At 43.0% G+C, this 27,680-nt stretch overlaps 1 protein-coding gene across 1 annotated transcript in view; it reads right to left on the bottom strand.

Annotated features, from left to right (window-relative positions):
* BFSP1 (beaded filament structural protein 1) overlaps positions 1 to 15,202 on the bottom strand; it is a 36,276-nt gene extending 21,074 nt beyond the window's left edge. The window contains exons 1-2 of the mRNA XM_012759533.2: positions 14,819 to 15,202; positions 9,111 to 9,171 (exon numbers count right to left, since the gene is read on the bottom strand). Of these exons, the coding sequence (XP_012614987.1) occupies positions 9,111 to 9,171; positions 14,819 to 15,195 (438 nt within the window). The 5' untranslated portion in view covers positions 15,196 to 15,202. The remainder of the gene's footprint in view (positions 1 to 9,110; positions 9,172 to 14,818) is intronic.
* Between the last annotated feature and the right edge of the window lie 12,478 nt (positions 15,203 to 27,680).

Genomic DNA, 27,680 nt, shown 5'->3' with positions numbered 1-27,680 from the left:
ATGACTGCTTTTGTGAATTGCATTTGTTCCTTTAAAGTTAGAAATGACATTTATCACAAAAGATTGAATTTTCTCATCAAGCTTTCTGATAATTCACTGACTTTCTTCTCGTTGATCTTGTTTGGATAAACGAAATAGATATAAAAGAATTGTTCATGCTCTTAATAAGATTGTGCTGTGATGTCTGGGATAGTTAAATACTTCAGCACGTTCAGTGTGATATTGCAGATGAGCATTACTCTCTCTCCCAAGATACCTCTGCTATGCACATCTTCCAATACCTGAGGCCTTGGGAAGTGACTCATTAATGACTTGTTAGTAAGTATGATGAATATTAGCAATGGGCTCTCATTAATAAAGATGGGTACAGGTCGGGCATGGTGGCTCAGGCCTGTAATCTTAGCACTCTGGGAGGACAAGGCAGGAGGATTGCTTGAGCTCAGGAGTTTGAGACCAGCCTGAGCAAGAATGAGACCCCATCTCTACCAAAAAGAGAGGAAATAAATAAATAAATATAGATACATAGTTTAGCTAGAATATTTAAGAAGACACTCTCCACACTTGGATGAACGGAGTTAAGATGGTCACCATATGTGGACTGGCCAAGATATTTTTGAGACATTGCCTGCCCTTACACTACTAGGGGTTAGGTTCCAGCAAGACCTTTGGACTGTATTCTTAAGAAAGGCACTTGGTTCCTTAATTGTTCTTATAAGAGACCGCTGGTGTAGGAAGAGTTCCGATTGATTGTCCATGCTGACAATGATAAGGACATTGAAATTCTGACTCCATTGTAGTATCGGCCTTGAGTGAGCTTTCCATGCAAATTGTTGACTCAGCACCTAAGGCACCAGAGAGCTGGGATTTCTGGAGCCTACAGAGCAGGTTGTGTGGACTTTTGGGGCCTGCATCAGAGTAAATGTTTATTTAATAAATCTCTCTCTGTGAGAATTCAGTCTAAAACTTTAGCAAGATTGTATGAGGGTGACTAACCCTCACCCAACTCAAACTTCTGAAGCTATTTTATCATTAAGAGTTTACCCCTAACTTGAGAGAACTTACCAAGAACTTGAGAGTTATGCAAGGTCAAATTGGTCAACTTGCAACTGTTAAGAATGCATCTTAAGACATTCCTTTTTGTACAAGTTTATGCAGGTAAAAATTACATGATTTATTCTCATTTTTCATTGTCCAAGCCTCAGGCATAAATTTAAGTTTTCTAGTAGCCACATTAAATGAAATAAAAAGAAACAGGTAAAATTAATTTTAATAATATATTTTATTTCATCCAATATACTCCAAATATTACCATTTCATTATGTAATCAGTCTTTTATAAAGTTATTAATGAGGTATCTTTCATTTCTTTTTTTCAGATGAGCTTTTTGAAACCTGGTGTGAATTTCTCACTCACAGCGCATACAGTTCAAACTCCCCATATTCCAACTGCTCCACAGTCACATGGGGCTGGTGGTGGCCCTGCAAGTACAATGGCTCTGTAGGATCAATTTTAGGCACAATGGAACAGCTCGTTCTTCCTGAGTGCCCCTCCAGGTTTCTGCTCCAGCCTTTCTATGCCCAAATTTCTGGTTACCAAATCCTTCCCTCTGAAAATTCTGAAACCCTTTCTTTAGACACCAGGGTTGCCTACACTGGGTGGCCAGGTAAGGAAACCTCAGGCAGAAAGGGAAAGACACCAACATCTAGAGTCAGTCACCCATGGCCCCGGCACTCTCCTGCCTGCTTTCAGCTCCACCTGCTTCCTGCCCCGGGCTCTGGGCCCCAGCTACCTTCAGCATGGCTGCCCTTAGGGGTAGCAAGAGCTTATGGGAAAACCGCTCCCTTTAAGGAACCCACACATTGTCTGAAGTTTTTTGTTTTAAATGAGAAGTAAAAGAATGAACCAAATTACAAAAAGGAACACATTTTTCGAGATCCAGGGCTCTGAACTGTCTGAACTATATCCACGGGAAATCTAACTATGGTTGTTTAGCTTCTGCGCTCATTCACATGATTAATTCATTAGTCACTGAGCTTTAATGAGCTCTGCCTTCAGAAGGTCACCATTCTGGGTCCTTAACAATGGGTCCTCATATCTTGTGTCCCAGACAGTTAGGAAGAGTTTAATTAAAAAAAACAAAACAAAACAAAACAAAACTCAGTAGTAGTGTTTCTTCTTCCAGAACACGCATGCCCCGGGAGATCAGACCTGTACTGGTGCACTTCTGCAAATCCAGGCATTCCTACCCAGGGAAAGGGGGCAGACCCCTTGGAGATCCTGGTTTTTCTGGCTTTCTTAATTGTGATAACCCAAACTTACCACAAGACCCTGGTGAAGCCCTTTTGTGAGAGAAACAGCAGAGAAAGGAAAGCTTGGGTCTTTCCACCAATAGGCAAAGGCTGAGGAAACATCTTGAGTAATTTATAAAACACAGAAAAGCAGCCAGGCCCCAGGAAGGACAGAAGCCAGGGCTGTCATAGGAACCTAAATAGCAGGAGTTAACGAACTGCCCTCATTAGGACTCAGCTCCCAATGAATTGATCTCTACACCTCTCCCTCAGGAGCCACGTTTAAGAGAGAGAGTAGTGACTGGCCAGCATTGGGTCACATGAGCACATCTCTGAGAGAGCGTTGTGATTGGCCAGCATGGGTCACATGACCATCATCTTGCTCAACCACAGGATGGGAAGGAAAATCAAAGTGTGCTGGGATGCATCCCCACTCCTTCAGAGACAGTGGTTCATGTGCACTGATTCTCAGCCCTGGGGATGGGGCCACCAGCTCAGGGAGGCATGGCCCTGGGGGGCATCTGGGCCAGAGATGAGGCAATGTTGGGGGAAAACCTTGAGCCAGTCCCTATGGATGTTTTTCTACCTTCCCTCTGCCCCTCTTAAGACTCCTAAGGATGGGTGGGGTGGAGAATTCTCAATCATCTTAATTTTTACCAAAAATTCATCTACAATTGATCCACAAAGCTGAAAAGATGGAAATAGGGTTTCAAGGATCCTTGTGTTATTACTTATAAAGGGATTGAACACAGAATTGTAGAAATAGAAGGGACACTAGAGGTCATTGGTCCTCAAAGTTGTTTTTTCTTTGAGGCAGGATCTTGCTCTGTGGTTCCGGGCTAGAGTGCAGTGGTGTCACCATAGCTAACTACAGCCTCAAACTCCTGGGCTCAAGTGATCATCCTGCCTCAGCCACCCCAGTAACTTGGACTACAGGTGCATACTACCACACTTGGCTAATTTTTCTATTTTTTGTAGAGACAAGGTCTTTCTCAGGCTGGTCTCAAACTCCTGGCCTCAAGCGATCCTCCCACCTCGGCCTCTCAAGTTGCTAAGATGACAGGTGTGAGCCACTGCACCCAGCCCTCAGACTTTTTTAAGCCACAGGTACCACCTTTCAAACAAAGTAGCCCAGAGAAGCCAATATATAGAAGCAAAGCAGAGATGCTCTTCTTGAAGGACAAACAGGGCCCATGGGCACACCACTCGATCCAGAAACCCTCTTCCCTCGGAGGCCCTTCAAGGGACTCCATGTAACAAAAGGAACTCCATGTAACATGGGAGTTACATGTTACAAGGGACTCCATGTAACATGAGGGCTCTGCAGCTCAAAGAAAATCTACGTCTACACATGGGAGGCTGAAGCCAGACTGATCCAGTGGGTAATTTACCGAGTAGATGGAAGCCAATGGAAGATAATGGGATTAGAATCTATCATGGGCTTCTCTATACCAGTCAAAAGCTAAATGCTGAGTTCTGGTCCCATCCTTCGAGGTGCCAGCCACTCTTCCCTGCCTCCCTCTTAGGATGATGCCAAAACCACCATCCCTGGGTCATCAGACAAGTCTTTAAAACTGCTCATGGTGATAATAAAAGGCCAGTCAATACTTGTCCTTAAAATAGGGATTAACTAGATGCTTCTGCAAATACACTGTCTTGCTTTGAAGAGCATCACCTGATAAACTTTCCCCAAAACCCCCAAAGGCGAGTAGGTGCCACTGGAATGTGCAGTTGCTGATACGTTGAGGAAAATTTGTTTTGAAAGTGTTTTCTTTTGTTTGCACCAGAACTCAGAAATGTGTAGACGCTTGTATTTTTATTATGCTTTGGATGCTGTCAGCTGAATTTTCAAAAGCTTCACCAGCAGAAGCATGTAGATTTTTCTGAATTGAGACTCTACGTCAATAGTCTAATTTTAGAAAACATTCCAACCCTGATAATGTGTATGTTCTAGATCGAGACCAGTGATTCTCAAAGTGTGGTCCTGGACCACACCACCTGGGAACTGATTAGAATTGCAAATACTCCAACACATCACAGACCCACAGGATTAGAATTTCTAGGGCTGGGGCCCAGAAATCTGGGTTTTAACACACCCTTCAGGTGACAATGATACACATTGAAGTTTCAGGACCACCAGTCTAGGCTATTGACAGCCATTTTTAAGAAAGGGACTAGAGAAACAGAGTTCAACACACCCTTGAAAATCAGCCTTGCCAACCTATTTACAGGGATTCTAGAAACTCCATGAAAAACCCAACTGTTAAATACTGGATATTCAAGTTCATAAAGATTTCTACTTATCTAGGATTTAATTTAAAACACTTTTGTTCAACCCTGGATGTCAAAAGCCTTTCCAAGCACATTAAGGTCACTCTTCTTACAGGTGCTAACACTGGCCTAGAGGCTGCCAGGCAAGTTCTGTATGTCTCCACCCTCTCTTTCCTCTGCCTCAGTTTCCTCAACTCTCCCTCCCTTTACATTCTTCCTTGCTCTTCCTCTGCCCTTTTTCTTTCCTCAAGCCTCTCCACCCTCAGCCTCCTCCTAAACTCTTCCTTCCCAATTTCCTCTCCTTCTCTTTTCTGGAAGTTCATTTCCAGGCTCTGGGGAATTCTTGGGCACATGAAGGCGTAGTCCTGAAGGTAGAAGCTTCATGTCCCCATGCTTTCATGCCTAAACTCCCTGGCCTCTTGCTGTTTTCTACAGATGAGTTTAGGAGACACATGAATGACATGGAAAAGCACATATGTCAGCCTTTAAATATTTTTAAATTGTTTTTCAGTGAAAGCATTGCACTAGAACCCACATCATTTTAAAACTGGGGGGATTTTAAAGAAAAAAGGAGAGCTAAACATTCAAGTCTACTCCTTATAGTTTCCTTAAGATAAGCAAAGTCAGGCGTTATTGGGGACCTATAACCTCGTAGGTACATGGTTAGTGACCATGAGTTCTAGAGGTTAGCCAAACCCAAAGCTTTAAAAGTCATCTGGAATTCTTACAACATCAAAAGGCTGAAAATTTGAATAACTCTGGCCATAGTATGTAGTAGTATGTTGAGGAATTTAGTTCACTTCCAAGTGCATAGCAAAGAGTGGCTTGCTTTAGCTTACTGGTGATAAAAATGCAGGAGTTCTGTTCTGGAGGTTTAATTACATGGGCAACATAAATTGATGCATGGCAGTTTTGTGAAAGCAGTAGCAATCAGCCCTTTCATGTTCATTATGATATTTTCCAAGCAGGATTCAAAGTCCAGGTCACTGATTTCCCATGGCTACACTGGTGGATGAATCCCTTGCACAAGTGAGACCAAAGTCAATGGACACTGAAATTGAATTGGCAGCCAAAACCTTGTTTATCTAAGACATCCAAAGACTTGTCGACCAAAATCATTGGCCTGACCAGCCAACACGACATGGACTTTAGCCTCTTTCTTCTCATCTGATGATCTCAATGGACAGAGAATAATAAGGTGCAATGTTCACCTGGCCACCCCCTTGAGGGGCTGTCTGAGTTCTCCACAAGTGGACCCCGTAGCAGAGATTGGCTACCTGTCATTTATTTGGGAGGTGACCCCAGGAACCACATGTAGAGGAGGGGAAGTGACCCAGGCAAGGAAACAAACCCAATAAAGGTGTGTTCCAAGAGAGGTTACCATTGTGGACAATGAGCTCAGTCCTGCTGAGCTGGGGACCCCCCAAGGGACTGTATGGAACCCATCTCTAAACTGTTGCCAGGAGGGTGGGAAGCTGGGGAACTTACCCCCCTACTCCTTTCCATCAGCAGCTGAGGGTGGCTCCTGGGGTGTTCACGCCCAGCACTTTGGGACTGTCCACATGTCCCCACAGCCAGAGAGACGCAGGAAGGCATCAGAACATTCAGTGTGGCCCAGGGGATGTGAACAGGGGACCAACTCCAAGGGCTCCAGGGCAGCTCTAAATGAGAGCACTGTGGCTTCGTGTCTGTGCTCTGAGCCACACAGGTTCCCTGACAGCTCTTAGGAGGCACAGAATGAGCCACCAACACAAGAGACACTGACTCTGGTCTACACTAACCACTCTGGTCTACACTAACCGGCTGAGATGGGGGGGCTCTGAAGTCATTTAACCTCACCAAGGGTGAGTTTCCACTGGCAAAGAGAAAGGGTTGGATTGGGTCATTTCTAGGGTTAAGATCCACTCTGCCAATAACCACGAGACTGTTCCAAGGCTCTCACGAGCCAGCACAAGGTCCTCTCCAACTTCCTGCATCTACATGCTGGTTTATGATTTCTGCTACATCCAAGTGCCACCTGTACTCTTATTCACTCTGCATTTTTCTTTAAATTGACTCATTTTTTACTTAGATTTATTTGAAAAGAAAATTTTAATGTCACCTGCTATAAATAAAAGGTAATCATAAAAATTTCACAACTACAAAATATTGCTTCTCCACGCACCAGCTAAAATCATTTCCCATTCTGCCAGGCTTATGCACCCTACACTCTGGAGAAAACCACACTGGCCTGGTGTATGACGGAGCACCCCAGGTACCACTCGATTATTTCAGAGCACTTGATGTAGTCTGTCACATCAAGTGCTCTGAAATAATTTCTGTGACCATGAATCAAACACCACCATGTGACAGGCAGGTCGTATAAACTATCACACCATTTAATTCTCATGAGGTGCACAGATAGACTTCCACTACAATGGCTGGGGACTACTATTGTGCCCATTTCACAGATGAAGAAGCTGAGGCTTAGCAAGATGAGGCAATTCATGCACGGTCTCACAGGTACTCGATGACAGCATGAGGATCCTATTAACAGCCACACTCCTCTTTTGGACCACACAGCTCACTTGTGGGCAGAAGTGTCTTACCCTGGACCCAGGGAACAGTCACACCAATTCCCTGTGCTGGCCTCACCCATGTTCTTGGTAGCATCTTTCCCCAGAATCTCCCCACAATATTCATTCTTATGGGACTGATACTTCAAATGTCCACACTCTGTGTCACAATATGCATGAAGGTGGTCGATTTGCATTCTCTGGTTAGTAGAATGGTGAGATGGCTTTTCCTTATTTTTCATTGTCTGCATTGCCTTAGTTTTCTACTGAGAATATGTATTGCTTTTGTAATAAGAAAAAAGAAAATGACAGAAGGTTTGGGTTTCTTTTTAAATCTACTGTCATTTTCCAACAAGAGCAAAAAGAAGGACCCCATTTTGGGGAGGAATGCCCAAGATGGCATTGCATGAGTGACAACCTTAGAAGTAAGTCACAAGAAAGCCCTGCCTGAAGCAAGGACAAATACTCACAAAGCAACACATGTTGGTGCTTGGAAGGGGGCTTGGGAGGGTCTCGTCTGGCTCCTAAGTGAAGGGTGTTAGGTACCTATGTCCCAGAAGACAGCGGTCTGCGGACAAGACAGTGGCCACATCTGGAAGCCTGGGATTGCAACAAACTGAAGAACGGGGATGAGCTGCAGGTGTCAGCAGAACAGCTGGGGGATGTTGGGCAAATAAGGCCCAACTCCCAGCTCAGACTTCCACCAGCCTTGGGGCTGTCACTCCCCAGGAGAACCATCGAGCCTGCGTCTTTGGGGCTTTCCTGCAACTCACGCTCACCGCCATCTTCGTGTCTGTATCTGGAGTGCTCATGTGTCATCCTTGTTGGCCTGAGACAGTCCCAGTTTACAGCAACGAACCCATACAACTACTGACGGCACCCCCTTTCACACAAGTGTGCTGGTTTAGACAACACATTATGTGCTTACACAGAGAAGGGACCCCATACACAGGTAACGTAGACAAAGCAAAGTTCCATTTCCCTAGATTTTAGTTCTGATTTTTCCACCAACTAGCAGAATAATCCTAGACAACAGAGGCTGGACAAAGCCATACTAACGCTGTCTAAAGTGGTTGCTTGGAGTTCTATGTGGAGAAGGATCAGATGGCATATCTAGGTACAGCAGGAGAGAGTTTGCTGCTTTATCAGTGATTATGATGAGGTTACAAGCATGGAAGAGGGTGGGCATGGCAGCCCATGTTTCCTCAATAAGCAACCCTTCAACCACATAGTCTCCCCAGCTCCTTCCACTCTGACATTTGAACTCAGAAATAATCAGAAAAGGACAACCCTTGAAGCTCTTTGCCATCCCTGGTTTTGTCCAACCCTTGCTGAACAGGATTATTTGATAGTGGAGTTCTCCCAGCTAAAGCAGAAAATCCAATCAGTTAGGAGGATGATGGAGAAACCCAAGAGCAAAGTCACCCTGCAAAGAATAACTCCACACAACCCCTGCAAGAAGGTCTCCAAAAAGAAGCTAAGAATCCCTGGTATGCCCCATGTGGCTACTTTTCATGCTATGAGAAGAGGGAGTTTGAGGGCAAATGGAAATTACCTCCTCTGTTTTCCTGAGAATTTTCCTGTGGAGCAGCAATCTCAAGACTCTTAGTTAACAGGATAGAGGTATCACTGCATCCAAACAACCACTGCCCAAAGCAAGCTCCTTCCTAAGTTTGCCGTTTGGGATAAGCAAAACAGCAAACCAGCAGCTTGCCATTTTAAAGTTGGCATGTTTTGCTAGCCTAGCATAACCGACAAGCTTCATGATCTAGGTTTCACTCGTGAAACTGTGTTTCCTGGGGTAGAGGAGTCTGTGTAGGGTGTGTGAGTTGATGCACAAAGACTCAGTTGAAATTAAGAATCAAGAAAGAGAGTGACTGCAAAAGAAGTCAGTGAATCCTCAAATAACAGAAAGGAGGCACGTGAAACAATCGCTTCTGCCATTTGGTTCAACACTGAATCAAGCCACATAAACCCAAGGATGTGCTCAGCTCACCTTGTTAAGCCGTTCAAGCATTTCTTTTAGCAGCAGTTGACATTCACACTCATTTTCATACCTGCAAATTGGACATATAAGCAAGAGTTGGGCGGCTGCCATGATTTTACACGCATGGATCACACAATCAGCACTAACTTCGATCTGAGTACTACACCCTCTGCTTTAAGCAGAGGTTCTTAATGTTACAGTAGTAGCTAAAGCTGCATTTCCTAGCCCACTGCTTCCCGATCCTTTTCACACTGTGGCTCATGGAGAAAGTGGGAACATTGGCACAGTGCCTGGTGGAACATGGTACAACAGGGAGCAGTCAATGGAATACAAGTCTCCTAGCCTGGAGGCTCCAATCCCCCACCCTAGCCCCTCCTGCCCTGCCACCCCAAGGATAAGGGAATTATATCTTGGCAGATCTGTAACCCAAGTGCAGCACCCAGCCTGGGAGGCCACCCTACACAATCTACGACAGACACTATTAACTTGACCTCATTTGGATTCCCTATACTATTTTGTTGACATGTGCATCATGTCCATTCTTCTAGATTATGTCATTTAATCCTCACAACACCCTGGAAGAAAGCAGTTGTTGTTATTACTGTGTAAAAGATGAGGACATTGAGGCTGAGAAACTTGCCCAAGGCCACAGGGAGATGCTACCACACTTCGCTGTCATCCTAGTGCCATCACTCCTGCACCGTGATGTCCTCTCCTGGGCTGGTGGGCAGGGTGTGCTGGATGCGCCAGAGAGCCAGCGCCTCCAGAAGCTGCCCTCAACCTCTCAGGGAGGCGACCTGGTACATAAATACCCCAGCTCCCTTCCCCTCCACTGGGATAACTGAGGCTGCTCTACACCCAGGAGGTTGAGCTCCAGTTGCCCATGATGACAATGATGGTAACTTCTTTGATAAAAATCATCAGTAACTTGCCTTCCCTTCCTGTCTCACCTCCTCACTCCCCTCCTGATGCTCCCTGTGGTCACCCCCCAAAGAAGATACTTGCCCTCGAATCCCTGTCTGGGGCTTGGCTTCAGGAGGACTCCCAACTAAGAGAGGAGAGGAGTCTGGACTCCTCTTGAGTCTGACACCAAACACTGTGCTCAGATAACCACACCACACTGCCTGGGTAGAGCAAGATTAATTCATAAGATTAATAAAGCAACAGATACTAGAAGCAGGTGTATTTTTTTCCTAGTCAATTTCTTCCTGGACTTCTAGAGAAAATAATAAGGAAAGAAGAAGGAGAGAGACCCCAGAAATCATTCTGGTCAGTGAGGGTTTCCCCCTGGGGGAATCTAACCCCTGCATAAAAGGAGAAGACCCCTTCCCGAATGACTCCTCGCCCCATTCCCTGTAAGCTGCCCCTCAATATCCATTCTCTCCTTCTTCTAGGAGTTACAGTGCTTGCTCTTTGGTGGGCACAGGGCTGCTGAGAAGGGAAACTACATTTCCAAGCCTCCTTGCAGCTCGTGTGGCCATGGGACTAAGTCCTGGCCAGTGGGATGGAAGCATAAGTTTGCAGCAGCTTTCAGAGATCTTCAGTAGGCCACGGGGTAGGTGTCCTTTGCCCCTTCATCTGCTCCCCTTCCTCCATCTCGTGGCGTGAAGCATGGATGCTGCCCTCTGAAGGCCACGCAGAACCTTCGGGGTCTCAAATACTGCAGAGCGTCATAGTAAACTGCTCACCCAGACCATACACAAGAGAGAAACCAACTTCCATCTTGGATAAGCCAATGACACTTTTTCCTCTCATTCATAATGTGAAACTGTCACCACCAACCATCACCATAACTCCTCATCTTGCAAAACTGAAACTCTGTCCCATTAAACACTAACTCCCCATTGGCCCATCTCCCAGCCCCTGGCAACCACCATTCCTTCTGTCTGTATGAATCTGACTACTCTAACTGCCTCTTATAAGTAGGATCATACAGTTTTTGTCTTTTTGTTACTGGCCTATTTCACTTAGCATAATGTCCTCAAGTTTCATCCATGTTGTAGCATATGCCAGAATCTCCCTCCTTTTTAAGGCTGAATAATATTCTATGGCATGTACAGACCACATTTTGTTTATCCATTCATCCATCAATGGACACTTGCGTCACTTCCACATTTTAGCTATTGTGAAAAATGCTGCTAGGAACATAAGTGTAGAAATCTCTCTTTGAGATTCTGCTATCGATTCTTTGGGATATATACCCAGAAGTGGAATTGCTGCATCATATGGTAATTCTATTTTTAATTTTTTGAGGAAATGGTTACACCATTTTACAGCCCCACCAATAGTGCTCAAGGATTCCAATTTCTCCAAATCCTTGTAAACACTTGTTGTTTTCTGTTTTGGGGGTGTTTTGTTTTTGTTTTTAGTAGCCATCATAATGGGTCTGATATGGGCCAATGTCACTTTGGAGTTTATGTCATTTGCAGTTGAAACCAACCCTAATTAACACTCAGCTCAACCCACAAAGCTTTCTGTGCTCTTGCACATCCATGCCATGGGTTTAAGTAAAGTACTTCACAACCATGAAAGGTGCTAGAAAACCATGCTGCTTTGTTCCCAGAATTAAAAGTCCTGAACTCAGGGAAGAACAATTAGGAATATGTGAACTGTGCACACATTCCCAGATCTAAAACTATCTGAGAAGCTCAGCTCTAACCAGTAAGCAAACAACTACACAAGTTTTGCATTCACACCAGGATGTCACATTTAGCAGTTTCTTTTGTGTGCTGGACTAATGAAGCCATAAATTATTTTTTAAATGTATAATTAGCTCTAAGAATAAAACTGTTAACAGAATCTAATTTGCTCATTGCCCTTTCCTGCCAGAAATATCTAAGATTTTCTGTAACTTGAAAACATGTTTGATAATCAACATATTGACATGATATCATGTGTAATTTTCATGCTACCAAGACAAGCCTAGATATTCTATTAAAGAGAAGTGATTTCATTATAAAGAATTCACAATAAGAATTCATATATTCACATAAGTGAATTCATAAAGTAAAAAAAACTTTGGCTCCACTGAACTGATTGTTTTACATAAATTATTTTGTGGTTTTCAGCAATTTGGATAATCGACTCTATTCATCATTGTATTTTGGTAGTTTTATTTGTTTTTATTTATTTCTGTTTGATTTAGTGTTTTATTTAGTTTTTGACACACTAAAGACCTGATATTTAAATTATTCAACTACCCAGGTAAAGAACATTCGTAATACTAGGATGGAGCCCTGGCTGCCTACATTGTCCCATTTCTGCACTATTTTCACTTGGCTTTGGCTAGACATCAGCCCACTTCTGGAATATAAAACCACACTTGGTATGAATACATGTGTGTGTGCATACTTGGCACATCCCTGGACGTGGAAGGGTGTGATTTGTATAATGATTTTCAAATCCCACTACCATAGCCCAGATATCAAAACTTCTCTAAGGGGGGGCAATAGGAGAGAATAAATTAATAGGAATTTTAAAATAAATCAGAGCCTGAAGGAACTGCTCCATGATGGGCATATAACTCAGAACCAGGTGAAAAGATCAGGAAAACTCAGCATGGCCATTCCTTCAATGAGGGCTCATGGTTGTCATGATCACCCAATCAATGACAGTAGACTATCGTCTGAAGCCCAGGAAAAGGCCATCTAGGGACCCAGGGTATCCTGACAGTCCATCCAGCTGCCCTGGCTGTGTGAACTACAGTGCACTTCCCTTTGCTTCAGAGAACACGAGCTTCATCTGAATAAGGGCCTCACACTGCAGGAGCCCAAGAATGGATTCTCTCAAGACACAGTATTCTGGGAAGAGTATAGGCCCAGAGCAAGAAAACCCAAGTTCAAGTCCCACCACCCACAGACCCTCTCCAAGCCTCAGTTTCCCCGTGAAGGGCTGTAACAAGTCCCTTCTTCCAGCTCCAAATCTGTTTCTATGGATCAAAACCTGAAACAGAAGGGCTGATGGGAAATGAATCAATGAATATGATTTGATAAATATGTTCAATACACAATGTTGAGTAACCTGCCCAAGATTCAAATTGAGAAATTGGAACTCAAACATAGAGCAGGTTTAGAGAAATCCTTCTGGCTACCCTATGCCAGCAGTTCCCAAATCTGGCTGTTTGCTGGAATTATCAGTGGAGCTCTTTAAATATTAAAGTTCCTGCCCCCCCCCCCGCCCCCCGAGGTCCAGGAGTAGGGCCTGGACATCTGTATCTTTAAATTAATTTACATAATTTTTAAATGAATACATCTCTTACATGGTTAAACAATTTTTTTTAAAGATACAAAAGATGTTCCATTAAATCTCCCTCCCAGCTCCGTCTCCCATTTGCCCAGTTCCTATTCCCTCATCCCCACAGGTAACCAGTGTCACTGGTGTGTGTGTGTATATATATACATGTGTGTGTGTGTGTGTCCAGAAATTCATTTTCCTTATATAAGGAAAAAGTCTACTCTTCCCCCACTTTTTTAAAAAAAATAAATGATAATACATATTATTCTTTTTTGACCCCTGCATAGTATTGCATCACATGAAAGAATGTTATCACCTGTCTCCTACTAAAGGGCATTTAGGTCAGTTCAAGGCTTGTTGCAGATCATGCTGCAGTGAAGATCTTTGCAGGCATGCTACTTCATAACCTCACAGAATACATTCCTCAAAGTTAGCCTCCTGAGTCAAAGAATACACATATTTATAACTTGCGAAGATGTTGACAAATTGGTGAGCATCTTTTTTCTTTTTAACAGCTCCTGGTTGATTTTAACACATAATTAGATCTGGGGGGAAGAGAGACCATACCCTGGACCAGGGCTTCATAAAGTACGAATCACCTAGGAACCGTATTAAAATGCAGATTCTGATTCAGGAGCTCTGGGCTGGGCTCCAGAGTCTGCATTTCTAGCAAGCTCCTGGGTGATGCCCATGTTGCTGGTCTAGGGACTGCACTTGAGTAGCAAGATCCTAGAGCATTCACATTGAAACACAATTCCCAGGTGTCAGCTGTGATGCCATGAAGACAATTAGATTTAGCACATCCAGGGTCTAAATTCCAGTCCCAGGGCAGCAATTCACTAGCTGAGGGACTTTGCCCCAAATCTCTACATTTTCTGAGCCTCAGTCTCCTCATCTGTAAAATAGGTGCAGTAAGGCTAAGGCTGTGAGGATTAAATAACATGGATACATCTCAAAAACATTGTGCAGAGAAAAAGAAGCCGGACATATGAGTATATACTGTAAGATTCTATTTTTGTGGAATTCTAGAACAGTCAAAATCAATCTATGGCGATAGAAATCAGAACACTGGGTGTCTCTGGTCTGGGGAGAGGCGGATGGACCAGGAAAGGGGAGGAGGGAACTTTCTGGGGTAGTGGAAATATCATGTTTTGATGGTTACACAGGCATATACATTTGTCCAAACTCACTGAACTAAGGCACTGAAAATCTGTGCATTTTATTGTACGTAAATTATACCTAAATTAAAAAATATATGAAAAGTATATGATACACTTCATGTAAACTGTGAAGTGCCATCCAAATGGATGCTACTCTTATTTTAAGGAAATGTGTCTCCTGCGTGCAGGCTGCAGGGATGAGGCCATCGGTCACCAGGGGACCAGAGAAGGCCCTCCACCTCTGGGCCGGCAGCGTGCTCCCAGCCCCGCGCTGCGCGTGCGGCCCACGCCTTGCCTCGGTTTACCCCCACCGCCGCCGCTTACTTGCTGCGAAACTCGTCCAGCGCGCGCTGCGCCTCGGTGCCCTGGCGCTCCAGGCGGGCGCGCTCGGCCGCCAGCTCCCGGGAGCGCTGGCGGTTGCTCTCGACGTGGCGCGCGAGGGCGTCCTCGGGCCCGGCCAGCTCGCCCAGGCGCTGGAAGGCGTCCAGCTGCCGCCGGAGGCCGGCGTGGCGCTGCTCGAGCGCGCGGGCCCGCTGGATGTGGGCGGCCACGCGCTCGCCCAGCCCCTGCAGCGCCGCCAGGCTCGCCGTCCCGACCCAGCCATCGTCGGCCGGGCGCTCGGGCTCGGCGGCGCGCGACGCCTCGTCCGCGCGCTGGTACTGCTCCTTGCGGGCCTGGAAGACGTAGCTGCGCCGGTACATGGCGCTCGCCGAGCCGGCTGTGCAGGAGGCGCCCCGCCGAGCCAGCAGCCCGCTAAATAAACATCGGGTGCCCCCGGCACGCTGCTGGGACGTTCCAGAGCCGATCAGCAGTTGGGCGCCTCGCTGGGCCCGGGCGGGGAAAATAAAAGAGCAGCAGTCCGTTTTGTGAGCCGGATTAGCGGCCCATACAGCTGAGGTTTTTGTTCCATGATTGTTAAGGCCTGTTGGCTTTTGATCGAATGGAGGGGTCAGGGGACGAGATTGGCATGACGTTCTTTTGACTGGTTCCACTGAGATTGCGAAGGGAACCTAAGGCGAGCTTGCTCAACTTGGACTACTAGCTCAAGAGCCCAAGAAGGCCTGTGGCTCTGTTTTCTTCCAGTCAAGCTCTCAGTTGTAGAACTTTTTAACAATACCATGTTTTTTTCTGATTACTTAAGCAGTTCTTTTTCATAATTATAACGTGGCATTTAGGAGCCCTGTCCATGGCAGAGGTTCTTAACCATGGATGCAAAATAAAATGGATAGTACCCCAGTAAGTAGTGAGGTATGTTACAAGTAATTTCTAATACTTGTCCATTTTGCAAAGAACCTACCTACTATGTACAAATCTTAGGAGACAGGCACGATTATGTTATTATAATGTCACCTTTGCTCTCGTGGATTTTGACATCCTTTCTTGAGTGGAAGAAACAAGTAGAACTACATCCATGACATTACTCTAGTAGGTTCTTTGAATGAAGGAAAAATCATACAAACTAAAGATTTAATAAATTGGCCAACTCTCAATTAGAGAACAATAAAAGATTGTTTGCCACTATGTTTCACTTTAATTTTTATTATGGATGGAAGTAACAGTTGGATTTTGATGACGATATAGATATATATATTTTTTTTAAGCCAGGCTTTGACAATTTAATAATAAATTGTGGGTGCTGAAAGAAATTAATACCATTTGATGAGACTGTTAATGAATATAAATATTTTGTCATGTCTCCAATTTTTAAAATCATTATCAAAAGGAGTATTTTCTTAAAATAAGGATTAGCAGTACCATATAATTACCAACTAGATGGATTGCACATAATTATGCTACAAATTAAAGTCATAGTTATCAAAGATAGAGAAAGAAAATTACACAGATCTCTGTTGAGTTTATTATTACTCCAAATTCTTACTGTAAGATAATGGATTCTGGAATAAAGCAATGTAAGATCTTAAGCTGTGCTGGCATGGTTACTGATTTATTTTTTATTTTAAGCCATTTAAAATTAGGTGTCATGGTGAAATTGAAGAGCAGCACATGAGCTTTTATTTTTTGTTATTTGTTTAGTTTTTTTTTTTTTTTTTTTTTTTTTAGACAGAGTCTCGCTTTCTTGCCTAGGCTAGAGTGAGTGCCGTGGCGTCAGCCTAGCTCACAGCAACCTCAAACTCCTGGGCTCAAGCAATCCTACTGCCTCAGCCTCCCGAGTTGCTGGGACTACAGGCACGAGCCACCATGCCCGGCTAATTTTTTATATATATATATTAGTTGGCCAATTGATTTCTATTTTTATAGTAGAGACGGGGTCTCGCTCAGGCTGGTTTTGAACTCCTGACCTTGAGCAATCCGCCCGCCTCGGCCTCCCAGAGTGCTAGGATTACAAGCGTGAGCCACCGCGCCCGGCCTGTTTAGTTTTTTTTTAGAGGCAAGGTCTCACTCTGTTGCCCAGGCTGGAGTGCAGTGGCCCCAGTCATAGCTCACTGCAGCCTTGAACCCCTGGACTCAGGCAATCTTCCCACCTCAGCCTCCCAAGTAGCTGGGACTACAGACTCAATCCACCATGCCCAGCCACATGAATCATTTTTGTAGGTACACATCCATCATGCTGATAGCATGGTAAATTGATTTCAGGATTCCTAGAGAACAAAACCAACACACAACAATCGTGATAAAAATCATCTATTCCCTTTGATATCTTGTATCAGTCAGATATTGCTACAGAATAAACTTTCCCCACAACTCAGTGGCATACAACCACAAGAAGTATTTATCACTACCCTCCCAGGTCTGCAACTGGGAGCTCAGCTGGACAGCTCTTCTTCCAGTTGCAGGTCTGTGGCCCTAGCAATGACAAAAGTACAAGAGCAAGTCCAGCTACACAAGCTCATCCCAGGCCTCTGCATCATGACCACTCACATCCCATTGGTTACAGCAAATCACAGGGCCATCGAGGCAAGAGGCAGGGAAGAGGCATGGCCCACCCTGAGGCCATGGCAAAGGTTCAGGTGTATAACCCTATCTAGTTGGGCTGAAAAATTGGGAACAACTCAATCAATTGTACCCCGTTTAAGGAAACTATATCCCAGGAACAAAACAAAAGAAAAAATAGTATTTCAATTTAATCCAGTGGATACCTGCTGCTGTTTTCTTGAAAGAAAATAGAAAAATAATTTTAAAAAATAGTGAAAAAAGCATTTACAATTTTTAATTAAAAAAATTTTAAAAACAATTTAATCCAGTGGAACAAACACTTAGAAAACATCTACTCACAAAGCATAGTCTCAGAGAGTTAAATATGAAACAAAGTCAAGTCCTTTCCTCAGGGTATAGGAGACAAAATCATACTCAACTAATTAAAATACAAGAAAATCTGGAATAAATTCTAAAATAGAGATATTAGTAAAATGCTGTGATTGTGTTGCCCACGTTCAGGTACAGTGAGAAATTCAATCTTGCCAGGTGCCTAGAAGGAGTGGCCGTATTTGTCAACAACCCTAAAGACTACATTGCTGGTGGGAGCTTATTCAGTAGGAGTAGAGATCATACGCATAAGGAAGAAAGCATTGCTGAATTAATTTAATTCTGAAGACATGTTTATAGAGATAGATTCCACAAGATGTTATGAATGATCAGAAGAGTTATGATAAATACAATGGCACTAGTTTGGGGACAGGGGTGGGAAATTGATGGTGTTAGAATCAGAAAGACCTGAGCTTAAGTTCTGGTCCCTTCACTGTGGTAAGTGATTTAAGCAATCTGGTCCCAGAATGGCACTAGGAAAATAGGAATAATCACTTATATCAATAGGGTCACCATACATCCCAGTTTGCCTGAGACAGTCCCCATTTACACATTTATACTCTCTCTCGGCGTAATCATAGGAAGCACCCTCCCTCACTCTCAAGAGTATCTTGGTTTCTCTGAGAAAGATACAATGTCTTTTATTATGGCCTGCAGAACCTGAATATATAGCCTGAACCTAATCATAAGGAATCATCCAGATAAATCCCAAAGAAGGAACATCGTATTAATAAAAGAAGAAGGGGGATAGTCTTCTATAAAAATGTTAATATCATAAAAAACAAAGAGAGGTTGTGGAAATGTTTCAGATTCATGGAGGCTAAAAAGGCATGACTTCTAAATGCAATAGGAATACTAGGCTGGATCTTGTACTGGAGGAGAAAACAATGCTATAAAGGTCATTGCTAGGTCCATTGATAAAATTGGAATATAGACAGTAGATTAAATAGAAGAATTATACCAATGTTAAGTTTACTGAAGTTTATAACTATACCATAGTTATGTAAAATAATATTCTTATTCTTAGAAAATATACTCTGATCTATCTAGGGGTAAAAACCCATGATGTATGCAACTTATTTTCAAATGATTCTGAAAAAAGTGACATGAGCCAGGTGAGATGGTACGTGCCTGTAGTCCCAGCTACTCAGGAGGCTGAAGTGGGAGGACTGCTTGAGACCATTTCAAAATGAGCCTGGGCAACAGAGTAAGACTCTGTCTCTAGGAAAGAAAAATAAAAGACATGTGTAAATATAAACATAAATATAAGTAAGTATACAGAGAGAGGAAGGAAATCAGGCAAAATATTAACAAGAGGTGAATCTGGGTAAAGGGAATATGGGTATTGTTCGTACTATTCTTGCAATTTTTCCTAGGAGGTTTAAAATTATTTTCAAAAACATTTGTGAAAAGCATGATTACTTTGTACATTAAGCACTTTGCAGTGTAGGCATTTAATAAATACCACTTGCTTTACTTTATAGCCATGTATATGTATAGCAAAGAGAGGGAGAAGGGCAGAAAGGAAAATGGTTTAGCAAACTGTGCAATACCAGCAGGAGAAAATGGTCTATGACCACTAAACAATTTTAATCTTATGGAATATACTATGATATAATTGAAAACATCTATAACAAACATGGAGGGGAATAGAAAAACAAAATACCAGGTGCACGATGATTATAATCATATAAAAATATACTCATAAATCAGAAAGTAGTGAAATATACCAGGTTTTATGTTCATCACATCTTTTTTCTTTTATAGAGACAAGGTTCTAGAGTGCAGCATGGTCACAGTGCACTACAGCCTCGATCCTCCCATCGCAGCCTCCCGAGTAGCTGGGACTACCCCGTGGATGCCACCGTGCCTGGCTTTTTTTTCCATTTAACCACTTCGGTACGGCGCTCACCGGCCACGAAACCTTGCCCATAGCTGGCACTCATAGTCCACACGATAGTTTGTGCTGTGCATTGATGACAAATCCATTTTGCTCTTGTGTGATGAAGAAAGCTTTAAAGCACTGAAAGCTTGTATTACTTTATAGGCAGGTTTACTTGTAATGTAAATCAGAATAGGTAACATGTACATATATGTTTTCACTACGTTATTTTTAAATGTTCACAATTTTATTTTGAAAACAATTAGAAAAGTCATATCACGGCTCTTGGCTAACGTCGCCGTGCCTGTTCATCTGTGGCTGTTGACTATAGTCGATGCTGGTACCAAAGTGCTTAAAGTTGTTTCAGCGTAGAAGAAACTTTTTATAATTTTTAATTAACATTTTTCTCCACTGAACAAATATATATTTAAACACACTGAGTAAAATAGGCATAGATGGTTGCCTTTTAGTCTATTTCATACGTTTTGAGCCAACCCTTTCTGAGTTTGCTTTGGGCTTTATACAGAAACAAAAGGTAATGGAGAACATCGCGTTCCTTAGAGGTAGGTCCACGCTGGGTCTCTGCTGTCTACTAGTTGTGTAGCCTTGAACAAGTCAGCTCATCTGTTTTCTAAAATGATGGATTTGAGCTAAACTATCTCTAAGATCTCCTTCCTGCTTGGTAAGAGCTGAAGTGCCCCCCCCCCATTCATATGTTAAAGCCATAACTTCCTCAGAATGTGACCGTATTCAGAGATAGGGCCTTTAAAGAGATAATTAAGGTAAAATAAGGTCATTGGGATGGACCCTAATCCAGTAAGACTGGTGTTCTTTTAAGAAGAGATTAGGACACAAGACAGAAAAGACCACGTGAAGACACAGAGAGAAGACCATCTACAAGCCAAGGAGAGAGGCCTGGAAGAAACCAACTCTGCTGACACCTCTGTCTCAGAATTCTAGCCTCCAGGCTATGAGAAATAAATTTCTGTTGTTTAAGCCACTTTGTTTTGGCAGCGCTAGCAAACTCATACAGGGAGGGCTCTAACATTCTGATTCTGCACCTTTTGCAATCCATCCTTTTTCCAGAACATACAGATGTCTGCCACAAGAGGGCTATGACACACTAAAATTGAACGCCCTGCCATGTGTCCCTTGGGGCAGCTGCAAGTAGCAGAGGAGCAGCAGAGGGATGCAAAGGGCACAGCTGGGAATCCTTCCACCGGATCAAGTCAGCCAGGGAAAGTCTCATTTTGAGTAAGGTGGCCGCCACCCCAGGAGTGGAAGGGCAGAGCCCTGGCTCCCAGATCCCTGCTCTGTGCAGTCATCAGGCTCCATTCTCTAGAGACACACGTGGAGTATGCGCAGTGCTGCCGGAAGTGATAGTGATGAGTCTGTACAAACGATCACAAAGGTCTGGCGTGGTTGCTCACGCCTGTATCCCTAGCAATCTGGAGGCGCAGGGGGAAAGGATCACTTGAAACCAGGAGTTCAAGACCAGTCTGAGCAAGAGTGAGACTCTGTCTCTACTAAAAATTAAAAAATTAGGCCTGCCCAGCTACTTGAGAGACTGAGGCAGGAGGATCGCTTGAACTCAGGAGTTTGAGATTGCAATGAGTTATGATGCACCACTGCACTCTAGCCAGGGCAACAGAATGAGACTCTGTCTCAAAAAAAAAGGGAGGGTAGTTACCACGTATGGATAAACACACTCAAAAGAAAGGATCTCCCCAACTGCATACACATGGTTGACTCTCAGTTGTTTCTGGAAAGTGAAGCGTGAGATTCAAACACCATCAAAGACAAGAGGGCACTAAGCATCAAACCTGCTTTTCTCAGAGTCCAATACAGAAACTGAAGCAAGTATCAAAAAACCCAAACTTGTGTGATGACAGACATGTTCCTGGTTTTTTGACTGATGGGCACCAGCAAAAGCAAGGACAATTAAATGTAATACATGATCCTGAATTGGATTCTAAACTGGGGTGGAAGCTATAAAAGATATTATTATATGATTAGTGAAATTTAAATAGGGAGTGTGGATTAGATAATAACACTATAACAGAGTTAAAATGCCCAATTTTGATGACATGTAAGAAAGTGACCATGTTCTTAGGAAATACACACTGGTTAAGAGACAAAGAGTCACACTGTCCAACTTGCTCTCAATGGTTGGGAAAATAAGTAATATATATGCATGTATATAATATACTAATATAAATATATAAACAAATAGAATAATAAAGCAAATGGAGCAAAATGTAACTAATTGGTGGAATTGGACAAAGGACACAGAGGAATTCCTTGTACTCCTCCTGCAACTTTTCTGTAAGTTTGAAATCATAACAAAAGAAAAAGTTATCCCCCCAAATCCCAAGACCTCCAGGAAAATTGTCCTGAGAACACATGTTTCTTAACGATAGCAAAAAAACGCACAGACTCTCCTTTGATTCACCGGTTGGTGTCATGGCCTTGGCAATCAAGATTTTGTTGACAACTATGGTAGGAGTTTAATACCTACCATAATGATGTTGATGACAGTAAGGATTTTGAGAGACATATGGACTTACCTTCCCTGCACACAAGACAGTGGGGCACAGCCTTGGAATGTCATTGAGACATTGTCACACCAATTCATCATCATTCTGGTTATGCATGAAAAGTGCCATTCCCATGACCTCAGGGATGCAGAAATGAGTCATTGTCCCAGCAGGCGCCATCCTGAGGACCAAGTCTGGAGAAGTCTCTTTCACAGTTATAATTTCTGTGGATATAAATCTAGTCATGGTATTCATATTTCTGCTTTGTAGTTCTCTCTAAGATATCATTACACAGACCTACCACCACTCTCATGTTGGGTCAGCCTACATCTGAACCACAGTCCCCTTTCTTCTGGGACTAGATTGTCAAACGGTTGGATGTATTATCAAGCCACAGTTGGCCAACTGGCATGCCTTTAAAAAGGGGATGTTCCAAACCATGCTTTGTATCAATTGGGAGATGGATCCCAAGGAATTGGGCATACACATCCATGAATACATTTCTGATAGAAATATACATTCATCTCTAGGTTGGATAAACTTGTAAAGAAAAAGAAATATACATTTATGGATGTAAATATACATTTGGGATATCCATTGTTTTTATAGGTCCAAGTCTAGTTTCCTATTGATATTAATAGGGACTCATGGAACTATTTCACAAGAGAATTTGTTCTATCTTCCAAAGTTTACCAGCTTCCCAGCTTTGATCTCCAATTAGAGGGACGATATCACAAGCTATTTTATCAGCCATTTGCAGACTGGACACAGTTTAAAAGCACAGGGGGGAGGGGGGCGGGTAAATATATACATAATGAGTGAGATGTGCACCATCTGGGGGATGGTCATGCTGGAAACTCAGCCTTGTGGGGGGAGGGGGAAAAGGGCATTTATTGAAACCTTAAAATCTGTACCCCCATAATATGCTGAAATAAAAAATAATAATAAAATAAAAAATAATTAAAAAAAAGTACAGTAAGGCACACTGAAACTGTACATTTTAAACTCTAACCTTCAGGCTGGGCGCGGTGGCTCACGCCTGTAATCCTAGCACTCTGGGAGGCTGAGGCAGGCGGATCGCTCAAGGGCAGGAGTTCGAAACCTGCCTGAGCAAGAGTGAGACCCCATCTCTACTAAAAACAGAAAGAAATTAATTGGACAACTAAAAGTATATAGAAAAAATTAGCTGGGCTTGGTGACACATGCCTGTAGTCTCAGCTACTTGGGAGGCTGAGGCAGAAGGATTGCTTGAGCCCAGGATGTTGAGGTTGCTGTGAGCGAGGCTGATACCATAGCACTCTAGCCCGGGCAACAGAGTGAGACCCTGTTTCAAAATAAACAAACAAACAAACTCTAACCTTCAACTCTGAGACCTAAACTCCATGTGAAGTTTTCTAACAAAATTTCTAACAATAGCTGGTTTACAGAAGACTGCCATCATTTGGCAGTGTTTGGCCAAAATTCAAAGAATACCTATTCCAACCCTCTGACTCATTAGTTCATTGGGAAAAAGGCCAACAAGTGATATAAATGTAACATTATCCTGCTATTCCACACTCTTCCACCTACTTGCTCATGATTGACTCCTACTGACTCCCATCCCTTTGTTTATTTAAAATTTGTGTCCTCAGGCTTTACCTCGCACCTAGCAGACACTATCCTTTCCCCCTTTTGCCTGTCACCCTCATCTTCCTTACTCCTTTGCAACTCCCACTCAACCCCTCAAGCATATTGATGTACACAAATATTAATACATGTCTAGAGTGCTCTTTAGTTCTACTTACCCAAGCCCCACACAGGCCAAGACAGCCTTCTGGCTAAGGCTTTCCCCTCTGCTACCCTGGCAGACCTGCCGTATGGTTTTTCTTACTAGACTGCAGCTCTTTGAGGGCAGGGCTGATAGCATTGCTGGTCATTCCCCAGTGGCCATCTTGTACCTGAGGATCCCCCCAGAGTTCCATCCTCTACCCTACTCATGCCTCTCTAAACCCCATGTTTAGTCCTCCCAGATTGCATCACCTGCTCCCACATCCTCTGGTTTCCCTCGTGGGGTTTGGCAAATGGAAATCACTTGGAGATCAGAAAGACTCCCTTCCTGCTTCTCTCTCCCTCTGAGTATAATCTCCCTTTCAAGGTGCTTTCCTCTTGCCCCTTTAGGCCTAGGGGTAGTAAAGGCTTCCTGCTATTGCTACTACACCATGGGCACTTCACCATGCTTTGTCCATTCCTTTGATGTTGTCCACTACTCTGGAAATTGTCCCATCATTAAATTCTCTTCAGTTAAACCCTTTGTTTATGCCATTTATTTCCCATTAGAAACATAAGAACCCTGAGAGATACAATATCTCATTTATCAGCTAGCAAAGCTTCTGATACAAAGTAGGTGCCCAATAAAATGAATTACAGAATGAGTGATGCTGATCTGCGAATTAATGAAAAAAAAAAAAGAATGAGTAATTATCAGAGCAGGGAGTGGTGTCACCCACCTGTAGTCCCAGCTACTTGGGAGGCTGAGGCGAGAGGATCACCTTGAGCCCAAGAGTTCAAGGCTGCAGTGAGCTATGATCTGGGCTATATGCTGTGTGTCCTGGGCCATAGTGAGACTCTGTCTCCAAAAAGAAGAAAAGCAAAAGTGAATATTACATAGAAACTTGAAATAAAAGATAAAGTTTTTCTGAGGTTCATCTTGAAACTTTTAAGTGGGGAAGCTGGATATTGCCAGACATGAAGCATTGCAAGGGCTCTCATCAGCAGCCCACAGCCTTCTCTCCCCATTTTTGCTGATGGGGCTGTTGCAGAGGGAATGGTCAAATCTAGTAGCAGCAGCCCCAAGTTGAGATGTACTTTGCTCTCCACTATGATGGCTAGGTTTACATTGTCTTTCATCATTAGAGGAACTATATAGGGACAGAACAAAAATACATTCATTAAGAAAGAAAACAGTGCACCAGTCAGCAGAATGACTGTTGTTACAAGACACATGAAAAGGAAAAATTAATTCCTTGGAAAAGAGCTTTCTATTTTAAGATGATGGAAAAAAAATAAATAAATAAGAGGTGTCCTTAAGTGATACATAATGAAGACACTTCCCAGGCATTCTCAAAGGCTGTGGCTTTTCAGATGTAAACCTAAAACAAAATCCATTACAAAGGGTAGCATCCAAGTTGGATTCTGGTTGCTTATTTAGTCCTGTGGTCAGGCTTTGCTGAACATAGCAGTCTAAACCAGAGCCACAGAGCTGAGAGTGGTCCTTCTTTCTCTCTAAAATACCCCTGGACTGTCCTCAATGACCTTAATTGTATGACTCGGCAAGAACAACAATTAAATAGTATATTTTGGACCAAATTCTCCCAGGGTACATATTTTTTAAGGTACCTGGAGTTTTTGGGCAACATACACACTCTGAGAGGGTTTGTTGTTCTAGTAACCTCTAAGATCAATTCCAGGGCATCACAGAGCCAACAAATTATGTTCCCAAGCCTGCAACTGGGGCACTCTTTGGCTAGGTTGCCTGCAGTGTTTTTCTGGAGCTGCCTCTTAGGAACTCATGAGAACCAACTGTTAAATTTTCAGGAATTTTTCAAGTTGGTTAACACCTTATCAGTAGCTCGAAATTAGCCATGGTGAGAATGTCTACACCACAGGAATTGACAAACATTACAAATTAGGATATTTCCCTCCTAGAAGTCAGTTGTTGGACATTTACTGCTATCACGTTATCTATGAAGTAATACCATCTCACTGGTGGCTGAAATTTCTGGAGAGAAACTTCCAATGTCTTTTCCCTAGTCTCTGAAAGCTCAAAGAAAAGAATCAGTCTCCCCCAATAGATTATTTAAAATGGAATCCTAAATTTAAATGCCCAGTTAAAAAAATTAGACTAGAATTAGAGTATATAGCCTGAGAATGTGGTTTGTTTTTATTTCCAACTGACTCAAGAAGTTTCTGAAAATTAATTTATGATAAATTGCCTTATAAAGTTAAAATGCCTTCCAAAATGTTATAGTGCAATTTCAAAAACCAGGGAAGTCAGCCAGTAAACTAAGTGTATCTCTATAAAGAGAAAGAGATTTATCTCAAAATAGTTTAGGCCCCGCTAGAGGAATTTGTCTCTGTTTCAGTGGACAGGGAAACAGCAACTCCTAGCTAATCTTGAGATTTTTTTTTTAAATTCCCTGAAATAATGGCTGAAGATTGGCTCTGTTGTTTTTGGCCAACTATTCTAGTGAAACAAAAATTTTGCAACTGCAATGACCTAACTTGGGAAACAATTTTATAACATTTTCTAGGAACCACAAAACATTTGTTTTACTCTTTCTGAAGATCAACAGTGGGGGAGAGCAGAGAGCATAATATTTTGCCTTGCAACAAAGAAAAAACTTGATAAGGTCAGCAGCTAGAAGAATATTTCAGTTCAAATAAGGGTCATCCAAAGCCCATGAAATGTTGCCTTCCAAATCAGTAATGAACATGCCTCACACAATGTCACAACCAGCTAAAACCCTGGATCCATTCAGCTTGCTATTAGAGCACAAATGGTGACCTTCATTTATCATACAACAAATTTTAAGCCAGGCAGCTAGTTTTAACAAAATCAGCAGCAACAGTGGTTAGCTGCAAAGGCAGATTTTAATTTTAGAAGAGCCTGGAGAAAAGAAAACACTGGAACTTCTTGATGTGGTTGGGAAAAAAAAAAGCTTCTTGCATGTGACTCGGATTTCAGTTGAGCCAAGTGCAGACAATCTAAGTTATGCAACATTATTATTGCTGATAGATTATAAAAATATCTATCAACAAACTCCATCAGCACGATGCCCTCAAAAGCCTATTAAATATGTACCAGTGAAGATGTCTGAAGAACTTGATATGCTGTGTCATAGGATATATGGTGATTAAAACCATGGCCACTTGAGTTAAATAATCTAGGTTTAAATCCTTCATGGCCCATTAGCTACATGACCTTAGACAAGACATTGACCCTCTGTAAGCCTCTCATGCTTCATCTGTAAACTAGAGGTGATAGGAGTCCCCAAAAGAGTTGTTGTGAGAGTTAAATGATGTGCTTAGAATGGTGTCTGGCACATGGCAAGTACTAAATAAGTGTTAGCCATTATTTTTTTGCATGTGGCCCAATTTATTTTAAGCGTTTGTCTGAGAGTCCTCCAGAAGCAGACCGTGAGGCAAGGATTTGAGTGCAAGTAGTATATCTGGGATGTGATCCCAAACACCAGTAGAGGAATGGGGAAGTGAGGTCAGGAGGGGAAGACAGCCAATGATGGGAGTGTGACCGCAGTGACCACAGGGGGCAACCAGCGCTCAATGCAGCTAAGGGCTCTGGGAGGCAGACTCAGCACACACAGAGATATCCCAGGCAAAGGGTGCTGATGCTGGGTCCTTATCCACCAAGTCCCTGTCTGTCATTGGTTGAAGGCTGTTCCCTGGGGCATGACACTCCTGGGACAGAAAATGGCAGGAAGTTCAGAGTAAGCAGCCCTGGGCATGC

Source organism: Microcebus murinus, chromosome 16 (assembly GCF_040939455.1).
Source record: "Microcebus murinus isolate Inina chromosome 16, M.murinus_Inina_mat1.0, whole genome shotgun sequence".
NCBI classification, from domain to species: domain Eukaryota; kingdom Metazoa; phylum Chordata; class Mammalia; order Primates; family Cheirogaleidae; genus Microcebus; species Microcebus murinus.
Note: the sequence above shows the minus strand (reverse complement) of the source record. Positions and strands in the feature narration are given on the sequence as shown.